At 41.5% G+C, this 10,814-nt stretch overlaps 1 protein-coding gene across 1 annotated transcript; it reads left to right on the top strand.

The window, feature by feature from the left end:
• The first annotated feature begins 4,800 nt into the window (after positions 1–4,800).
• On the top strand, positions 4,801–10,751 carry LOC115102035 (ceramide synthase 5-like). The gene is made up of 10 exons (XM_065005296.1): positions 4,801–5,182; positions 6,853–6,955; positions 7,375–7,505; positions 7,613–7,670; positions 7,893–7,943; positions 8,102–8,194; positions 9,232–9,360; positions 9,881–9,987; positions 10,175–10,331; positions 10,578–10,751. The coding sequence occupies exons 1-10, from the start codon at positions 5,010–5,012 to the stop codon at positions 10,737–10,739; spliced, it is 1,164 nt and encodes a 387-aa protein (XP_064861368.1). The 5' UTR covers positions 4,801–5,009; the 3' UTR covers positions 10,740–10,751.
• The last annotated feature ends 63 nt before the right edge of the window (positions 10,752–10,814 follow it).

The following is a 10,814-nucleotide window of genomic DNA, read 5'->3' as shown; positions in this document are numbered from 1 at the left end:
ATGAGTAGAAATGAAGAAGGGAGTTAATAAAATATTTCCTGTAGGGACCCAAGTTTTTTCTGACCATGTGATGTGACCTGGAGTGGAGAAAATATGTAACCTAATTAAAGGGTTGAACTAGGGCCCAGTTTGTTCTAGTCAGGTCATGTGGTTACCCTTAAACATAGAACTAAATCTGTATTAGGCCCTACCAGATCAATAAATTCTCATGAATGTCCACTTTAATACAACTTATACTGTATTGTGTTTAAGCTGGAGACACACAATATGTGTTTTTATATTTCCTGGAAGTATCCTGTGAGAAAAGGTAGAAAAGCAAGAGAGCTCTATACATAGACCTACAGAATAGTATGAACAAAAAAACTAGGAAAAAGAACAGGGTCACTTCAGTTAATTTCCCAGTTGAACCGTTTGGGAGTGTCTTATGATGAGATTTTGTACGCTAGAAAAACTCAAGACTAAGTCATCTCAAAAAATCCCTTCTTAATAATGAATCGCAAACAAAACCTATTTTTTTATCCATTCTTCAACAATCTAAATATCTTCATTAACCCACTACCAAACCCCTTTTTTCTGTGCTTGTCGAGCAAGTGACAATAAGGTATAAGCCTGCATCAATATTAGACAGAGGAAGAACTCAATTTCATATAGGCCTGCCTACCATCCTTTATTAGTGTCCTCATTCCAGCGATCTCCACTGAACCCTAGCCTGAAGGCCCAGCATCATACTGCCCCCTTTTTCTCTCTCTCACAGAAGAACCATCAAACAGGCAAAGCATCAATACATGACTAAGATTGTATCCTACTACACCGGCTCTGACACTCGTCGGATGTGGCATGGTTTGACTCTTTCTCCTTGGTGAGGATCAAAGGTGCCAGATCATCTTGGCACATGGCAGACAGATAGCCAGACCCCCCCCCCCCTCCCACAGGAGAGGAGAAGGGGGAGTTGGGTCAGTTTTATGACTTAACAGCCGGTCATAAATAGTTTGCAGAAACTCTCCTTCCTTGCCCTGCAGTATTGGGAAAGAAATTAATTTATCTACAGAAGACCTTTGCCGCCTTAAAATTCTAATGGCCAGAGAATTAACTTTGGAACAATATTCATAAGACAGGAATGGTAAGAACAGTCCGTTGGGATCTAAAGAATAATCCTGTCATATGGTTTATTATTTTGTGATGTCACTAAGGGCGGTATGACAAAGTAACTATAACTCTGAATGTGTACACATCCTATGTATCAAATGTTGTATAAAATATATGATTAAATATGAAAATACTTTTGTGAAGATAACAATGTGATTTTAGCCTTCTAAATGAGATAATTGCTTTTCATATAAACTTGTGCCCTGTCAGTAGCCATGCCCAAGTGAGCTCAGAGTTCGTGTCAGCAAGAAGGAATGCCCCCTTTGGCCAGAGTTCTTAAAAAGACTCTCTAATGAAATTTACATTAGAACATCAGCATGAGCTGAACCTTACAAAGTGGTTTAAACTCTACAGACCAGAAAACACTCTCGAACGGCTAGATGTTCTTTACCATTCGGCAATCAGATTTGCCACAAATACTCCTTATAGGACACATCACTGCACTCTATACTCCTCTGTAAACTGGTCATCTCTGTATACCCGTTGCAAGACCCACTGGTTGATGCTTATTTATAAAACCCTCTTAGGCTTCACTCGTCCCTATCTGAGATACCTACTGCAGCCCTCATCCTCTAAAGACAACACCCGTTCTGCCAATCACATTCAGTTAAAGGTCCCCAAGGCACACACATCCCTGGGTTGCTCCTCTTTTCAGTGTGCAACAACTAGTGACAGGAACGAGCTGCAATTTTTTTAAACTAAAACTGGAACGTATTATTTCCATCTCTTCATTCAAAGACTCAATCATGGACACTCTTACTGACAGTTGTGGCTGATTTGTGTGATGTATTGTTGTCTCTACCTTCTTGCTTTTGTGCTGTTGTCTGTGCCCAATAAAGTTTGTACTATGTTTTGTGCTACTGCCATGTTGTGTTGCTACCATGTTGTTGTCATGTGGTGTTGCTACCATGCTGTGTTGTCGTGTTGCTGCCATGCTAAGTTGTGGTCTTAGGTCTCTCTTTATGTAGTGTTGTGGTGTCTCTCTTGTCGTGATGTGTGTTTTGTCCTACATACAGTTGAAGTCGGAAGTTTACATACACCTTAGCCAAATGCATTTGAACTCAGTTTTTCACAATTCCTGACATTTAATCCTAATAAAAATTCCCTGTCTTAGGTCAGTTAGGATCACCACTTTATTGTAAGAATGTGAAATGTCAGAATACTAGTAGAGAGAATGATTTCTTTCAGCTTTTATTTCTTTCATCACATTCCCAGTGGGTCAGAAGTTTACATACACTCAATTAGTATTTGGTAGCATTGCCTTTAAATTGTTTAACTTGGGTCAAACGTTTTGGGTAGCCTTCCACAAGCTTCCCACAATAAGTTGGGTGAATGTTGACCCATTCCTCCTGACAGAGCTGGTGTAACTGGGTCAGGTTTGTAGGCCTCCTTGCTCGCACACGCTTTTTCAGTTCTGCCCACAAATTTTCTATGGGATTGAGGTCAGGGCTTTGTGATGGCCACTCCAATACCTTGACATTGTTGTCCTTAGGCTATTTTGCCACAACTTCGGAAGTATGCTTGGGGTCATTGTCCATTTGGAAGACCCATTTGCGACCAAGCTTTAACTTCCTGACTGATGTCTTGAGATGTTGCTTCAATATATCCACACAATTTTCCTACCTCATGATGCCATCTAATTTGTGAATGTGCACCAGTCCCTCCTGCAGCAAAGCACCCCCACAACATAACACTGCCACCCCCATGCTTCACGGTTGGGATGGTGTTCTTCGGCTTGCAAGCATCCCTCTTTTTCCTCCAAACATAACAATGGTCATTATGGCCAAACAGTTCTATTTTTGTTTCATCAGACCAGAGGACATTTCTCCAAAAGGTATGATCTTTGTCCCCATGTGCAGTTGCAAACCGTAGTCTGGCTTTCTTTATGGCGGTTTTGGAGCAGTGGCTTCTTCCTTTCTGAGCGGCTTTTCAGGTTATGTCGATATGGGGACTCGTTTTTACTGTGGATTTAGATACTTTTGTACCTGTTTCCTCCAGCATCTTCACAAGGTCCTTTGCTGTTGTTTTGGGATTGATTTGCACTTTTCGCACCAAAGTACGTTCATCTCTTGGAGACAGAACGCGTCTCCTTCCTGAGTGGTATGACGGCTGCGTGGTCCCATGGTATTTATACTTGCATACTATTGTTTGTACAGATGAACGTGGTACCGTCAGGTGTTTGGAAATTGCTCCCAAGGATGAACCAGACTTGAGGTCTTGGCTGATTTCTTTTGAATTTCCCATGATGTCAAGCAAAGAGGCACTGAGTTTGAAGGTAGGCCTTGAAATACATTCACCGGTACACCTCCAATTAACTCAAATGAGGTCAATTAGCCTATCAGAAGCTTCTGAAGAAATTACATAATTTTCTGGAATTTTACAAGCTGTTTAAAGGCACAGTCAACTTAGTGCATGTAAACTTCTGACCCACTGGAATTGTGATACAGTGAATTTTAAGTGCAATAATCTGTCTGTAAACAATTGTTGGAAAATGACTTGTGTCATGCACAAAGTAGATATGCTAACCGACTTGCCAAAACTATATTTTGTTAACAAGAAATTTGTGGAGTAGTTGAAAAACGAGTTTTAATGACTCCAACCTAAGTGTATGTAAACTTCTGACTTCAACTGTATATTTTTTTTAAATCCCAGCCCGCGTCCCTGCAGGACGCCTTTTGCCATGCCCTCATTGTAAATAAGAATTTGTTCTTCACTGACTTGCCTACTTAAATGAAGGTACGAAAAAAAAAACATTGGTTCCACAAACGACATAAGACGACGATGTGCAGGGTCGCGAAAAAAAATGTGCTGTTGATTAGCGATTGTCAGATTTAAAAAAAATCTATATGTTTTCTATCGACTGAGAGCTTCAAAAACTATTTATTCGATTGTGGGGTTTGAATATTGTGAGAAGTCAACAACATATTTGGTGAGAATCACAAGATAGGGTACAAAGTCAATTATATTCTAGGGACAGAAGCCTACATTAGGTGTTCAGTTTTCAGTTATAGCATTATTTAATCTGCAGTTGTTCTTTTGCTATTTTACTTTTTTACAAATAATATTTAGATGTTAATAGTATCTTCTGATGACAATTATCACATATTTTAACTAAATGCAATCTATTAACTTCCAAATATATGTAGGTACAGTATCTAGTTTACCGATTATACGTTCTGATGGAATGGCTTGTCCTTTACTTTGTAAAAACCTTGATTGCATCGAGTGAATGTTGGACACATATATTGGTTCCTTTCTAAACATAGCAATGTGAATGCAAATAGGACTGGGACCACAAATATGTGAAGTGAACTGGCAAGAGTTGAGTCCTTATTCAAAGGCAAATGCTGTGTGAGTACAAAGATAACTGAGTTATTGTTCTTTTTACCCGAGTTCTCTTTAAAGGGGACTGAGATCGGTTATTTTGTTGTGGATTATATGTGAAAACACCCAAAGTTATGCAGCCTCTCTCCATATTTTGTATTTTTATTATTGCTAACATTATTGTTTTTAGTTTTGCGTAAGCTAGTTATTATGCAATTCATGACACACAAAGGGATGCTTGAAACTCTGACACATCGTGGGCGTTGCCAGTTATGGGCGTTACCTGTAATGTATCGTCGTGACTACGCGGTCTCATGGGAATGAGAGTTTCCAAAAATGCCAGTGAGCTGATGGTGCTGGGGAAGAAGGAGGTGACACCGCGCACCTAGCCTACTTCCTCAATTTATCCAGGAGTAGCAGACTCTCTAGCTCCACACACTTATGGGAAGTCTACCAAAGTAGTGCCTGAAACAGGTGGATTCTCCCTCGCACAGCATATTGTTTTTTTTTGTTCTGAGAAGGACCGGAATCACCACAAAATGAATTCGCTCTCAGCTTGGTTTTGGAGTGAGAGTTTCTGGCTTCCACCGAATGTTACTTGGGCGGAACTCGAGCACCCACCACCAGGAGAGGAGTACCCCAGAGCTGACCAGCTACTCTCATGCTTACCGCTTGCTTTTGGCGTGTTGGCTGTCAGGGTGTTATTTGAGAGGTAGGCTATGTAACAAAGTAACGTGTATTGACTTGTCTTTGTAAACAAAAGATTTCCGCATTTGATGTGTCAAAGATTTAGCGGTATAAACCAAGACCAAGTCCTTGGCTAAACTGATTGTGTGTGTAGTTTGTGTGCGCGCGTTTAGTAAGTGCCAGCCAGGAACTAATTAGCGAACTGCCCTTGGGCCATGATAGGCCAAAAAGGAGGCATTGTTTTCTGATGATAGGTCCCCAACACTACTCTAGTCTATATCATTTAGACTATTGACACAAACACTATTGTGGATAATACTATTAGTATGCTACTGTGTGTAGGCCAAAAGTAGGCTACGAATAGCCATTGAGTATACGTTTGGATCATAGGTGTCTTGTTTAACCTGAAGGGTAGCCTAATTTAGGGGGGGAAAAATGTGCCACTGGTGTGAGAGAAACAGTAACCCTTCTGGCTTCATTGACCTGTGCTATATTAAACGTCATAGAGTCACTTAGTAACCAGGCTTTGAGTAAGTAACCAATAAATACAATCTCGTGAGTAATTTGGTCAGCTGCACTGATGCTAATCTTTGTAGAGGGACGAAGTTCACGCAAATTGACTGCTGCAAGTGACATGGCCATTTGGATTATATTGTGTGCATCTCTAACGTCTAAAATGTCTCTTCTCTCTGTGTCCTTTTCTTTCAAAGTCCTTATCTTTGTGTCCCTTTTGACTGTTTTGATGTGAAATAAGCAACGGAACTGGTAAAAGTCAACAGTCGATGTGTCTCTCCATATTTGTATTTTATTTAAACTTGATTTAACTAGGCAAGTGAGTTAATTACAAATTCATAAGAACAGTGTGAACTGCCTTGTTCAGGGGCAGAAAGATAGATGTTTACCTTGTCAGCTGGGGGATTCAATCTAGCAACCTTTTGGTTACTGGCCCAAAGCTCTAACCACTAGGCTACCTACTGCCCCATCTGCTTTATATTAATTATCCATCTGATTCCAGATTATTGTAAATGAGGGTGAAGGATTGGGAAAAACAAGATTATTGATGATATGCACTACTGGTGTTCTCTTCTGTGCACCGCAGTAGAATTGGATGCTGGCTGTCTGCTTATCCAAATAGGTAATTTGAATTCTCTGCATAGCAAGGCCTCTCCTGAACAGATGCTTTCTGAAATGTTAGCTGGGCATATGTTTAGGCCTAGGTAGTACATTGGATTGTGTGATAGGAAGGAAGTGAATGTTGTTTGAATGGGTCAAAGAGGCAGTACACTGAGGTCGGGGAGGTCTTGTGATAGACCTCAGTTTGCTGGTTAGTGTCGGTCTCACTCTCAGCTAGGAGCTTTCTCCTCCTGACCCACTGCCCTCTCACATGACAGCTCATCAGCCTCCTCTGTTTAGAGTTAGTGCTACATTCCTCCTCATAGTCTCTCTCTGACTGTCTATTTCCTCCACATCCCTTTCTCATTCTAACTGCTTTTCTCTTACACACACACACCCACTGCACATAAAATACATTTGTGGGTAAACTGTGAAGGCGCCGTGTCTGTTTGTGGAATAGGCCCCTGGTGAAAGCCATGATCTTCTCTGCTGAGGTTTCTGGAGAACTGTTGGTACTATAGAGCCAACCCTGTGTCCATGTTTAATATTGCTCTCTCTCTCTGGTGCTGTGTGTGTGTTTAGGCTAGTAGCCAAGCCCTGTGCCAACATACTTCAGATTCAGGCTGGAGAGAGCCGACGAGCCCAGCCCAACGCTGTCCTGGAGAGGGTGTTTACATCCACAACGGTACTTAATGCATTGGTCTCATACACTGCTACTGGGTGGGCAAATGCAGCATTGTGACCTGAAATGTTTCTTATGTTATTGCTCACCATGTAAAAGCAATTCACCACATGTAAATTAACGGGATGTTCTGTAAATGCAAGTGGATTAGTGGAAGTAAAAAAATAAATAAGTGGAAATTATAAAAATCCAACCTATCGTAGATGTATTCCACGCTGGTGAACTTGATTTTTACTTGCTACTGGGGAAAGTGTGATCAGAATTTGTTGGTTACTGTCCAAAGCCAATTAGCTCTGTTAGATGCCAGTCTGTTTTGTCTGTAGCCAACTTTCCTTTGACTTGTTTAGCAGGGCAGCAATGTAGTGTCTCTGTGTCTCTGTGTCTAAAGCAGTGTCTCTGTGTCTCCTGCGCCTTTTCCTCAGAGTCCAGAATCGCGGCGGGTCGAGGGGCTCTCTAAGCAGCTGGACTGGGATGTACGGAAAGTCCAGAGATGGTTCCGACTCCGGAGGAACCAGGACAAGCCCAGTACACTCACAAAGTTCTGCGAGAGCATGTAGGTTCTGAAAAGTCTTAATCAATCTAGATGCACTAGCTTCAGCATTGCTGTTCTGTTCTGTTTCTTTTCTTTATGTTTCCTTTGCTGTTTGTTTTGCATCATAGGTGGAGGTTGACATTTTATACCGGTATATTTACCTATGCAATTCGCTATCTGTGGGTGGTGAGTTGAATTGACTTCTACTGCACTACACTAAATAACTTTAATATAATTCAAACACACTTTAAATTGAAAGGAGCCCTTTTAAAATTGTTGTTACTATAGGAAAGAAAGTAACAATAAGAATAACATGCTGACTATGCAGATCGCTTTCAAGAGGAAGTCCTATTGATAAGCATTGTTATCCTCTTTGATTATCTTTGACATGTGCATGTCCTCCTCTAGTCTCCTTGGATGTGGGACACACGGCAATGCTGGTACAACTACCCATTTCAGGTGAAGGATCTACATACCAAGTACCTATATACCATGATCATTCATCTAAATAGTCAACAGATGAAGATTCAATTCTTAACCCTAGGGGTTGTTCATGTTCTCAATATGGCCCACTTTTGCTAAGGATACCGTGTTATTGTTCTTCCTTGCTTCCACAGACGCTGAGTCCTGGCCAGTACAACTACTATGTAGCCGAGCTGGCCTTCTACTGGTCCCTCATGTTCTCCCAGTTTACAGACATCAAAAGGAAGGTGAGCCAGGTGACTGGTTTGGAGGGGCACGGTGGGTGGACTTGTAGTGGGGTAGGTGGACATTGAAACTGCAGCTGTTGTGCTCCCCACTCTCAAAAACACTAATCCTACCACCACTTCAGTCAGTGGCTTTCATTCATGCTAATTGGCCAATCTATTGTAGCTGGTATGCAAGCCATTTAAATCCACTTGATTTTCTGGAAAGTCTTTGGTCGTTTAGCAAGAATTGTTACCAGTATGTCCTGTTTTTGTTACTTCATTTCAGAGACACTTTCGTCTCACTCTAGGTTAGCAAGGTAATTATTGTTTTGTATTAGAAGGCCTACGATACTGTGTGAACTCTGATTAACAGGTTAGACGCAGCAGTGAGTTTCTATAGAGGCATAGTTTGGGACAGGAGTTGATGTATGAAGCACTAGCCCAGAGTCCAATCCTACTGAGAAGTAGACCTAATCCATTGTCACATGGGTGCTGCTGGAAGAGGTAGAATTACATTAGCACTGTGTTGTTCTCTGGTAGTGGGTCAAGGGGAAAGGAAGATTTTTTTTATTTGTATCACTTCGCAAGTTTTGCATGTTGTAAAGTTTTCCAATACTCTTATGTTTGACCCTAGCATCTTTGTACATCATTACAAATGCAAAGATCCTTAAGCAGGAGCAATGAAGACAACACATTGCAAAATCATAAGTCCTTTCAAGTTAAGAAAATATACTCAGTACATGCGATCTAGTTTAATATATAACTAAAAGTATCTGGTGAAGTTTCTAGGAGATCATTAATCATGTGTGGAAGAATTCTCATTGCCAAGCAGATGTAGCCTTTTCAAAAGCTGGTGACGACATTGTCAGGTCAATGAACTTGTTGGGATGGTTTAATAGACCAGGTTGTTGTGACCTTGGTTCCACTCACTCAGTAATTCTATGCGTTTTATTGGAATGAAATGGCATGTGTGTAAATATTTCCCCCTCCCCCTCTCTCCCCCCTTGTCTACCTCTATCTATCCCTCTATTTCTTTGTTTACCTTTGTCCTCTGACAGGATTTCCTCATCATGTTTGTCCATCACCTGGCCACCATAACTCTCATCACCTTCTCCTACTGTAACAACATGCTGCGAATAGGCACTATGGTCATGTGTGTCCATGATGCCTCCGACATCGTGCTGGAGGTAGATAAAATGTCAAGTGCCTATACCAGAGCCATGTATTTAGAGAGTTGGCCAATGCGGTTTCTGCATTTTGATGTACTTACATGACACTTCAACCTTCTGTGGCAGCCATGTTAGCACCTCATTAACATTGCATGGGGAATATTTAAACAATGCTATGTAACTGAATGTCTAGAATTAGAACAATATTTAAAAAGGTATTTTCTTTTCTAAATATTTGGCTTTGGCCTATGCTATACTGTATGTGTAGAGCTGTCTTTTTACGGGCTGAGGTGGTTCCACACACAACTGAAATATTATTTATGGTCTGTGGGTGTGAGTATGGGGTTTCACCCTGGCGTGTGTTTACTCTGTGTTTGAACAGCTGTGTGCACTACTGCTGCACTTAGTTAATACCTGTTTAACTGGAATCTGACTGTTTACCAAGGTACAGCGAGAGGTGTCATTGACGGAGAATTAAACATGTTTGCTGGTTTGCTATCTGTACTCATGTGTCTATTCATTTCCTTCCCCCCCCAAGTTGGCCAAGTTGGCCAATTATGCAAAGTACCAGCGGATTTGTGACACCGGCTTTGTAGTATTCAGCATCGTCTTCTTCATCACGCGACTTGTCATCTATCCCTTTTGGTAAGGGGGGTACATATTGAATTATGCAACAAGGCACAGAGCTGCGTTATCTAACTCCAGCCATTCTGTCCTCAGCACTATAGGATAGATGTATAATTAATTTGATTTCTATAAAAGGATTTGGCTCTTTGGCGTCTCCTTGTGACAGTGCCCTGGTAACGCGTGTGCTTGGTTGTGTGTGTTGAAGGATCATATACAGTGTGCTGGTGGAGAGCTGGGAGATTGTCGGTCCGTACAGGTCCTGGTGGCTGTTGAACGGCCTGCTTCTGGTCCTGCAGTCTCTTCATGTCTTCTGGTTCTACCTCATTGCTAGAATCGCCATCAAAGCCATATTCAAGGGCAAGGTGTGTTTAACTTTACTCCGTCTGAATAATAGTGAACCTATGGTAGCAACAGTGATAGTTTGTGTAATATGCTCACGTTGTAGACCTAAAAAATAAACATTGCCAATATCTAAACATTTGTCCTTTTACACAGACCACCTGTTTAGGTTTAGGGAGGACAAACAGTAATACGTAGATCTGATTCCTTGTATGATATGATTCCTTTGCAGACTATTCATTGTTACTGTTACTGTCCCTTTTTAAAAGGTGGCGAAGGATGACCGCAGTGACATCGAGAGCAGCTCAGAAGAGGAGACGGACGCCAATGTCAAGAGCAGGAACAAGTCCCATCCCAACGGTAGCGAGCAATCACCAAAAAAAGAGAACGGGACCAATGGCTTCGCCAAAGGTGGAACAAAAGACCACTGAACACAGGGAGAGGTGATTATGAACTGGACACGGAGGTCTCTGAAATGGATCCCCTCTGCTGTGTGCCACTTAAAT

The sequence above is a fragment of the Oncorhynchus nerka genome, linkage group LG20 (assembly GCF_034236695.1).
Source record: "Oncorhynchus nerka isolate Pitt River linkage group LG20, Oner_Uvic_2.0, whole genome shotgun sequence".
Classification (NCBI taxonomy): domain Eukaryota; kingdom Metazoa; phylum Chordata; class Actinopteri; order Salmoniformes; family Salmonidae; genus Oncorhynchus; species Oncorhynchus nerka.
Note: the sequence above shows the minus strand (reverse complement) of the source record. Positions and strands in the feature narration are given on the sequence as shown.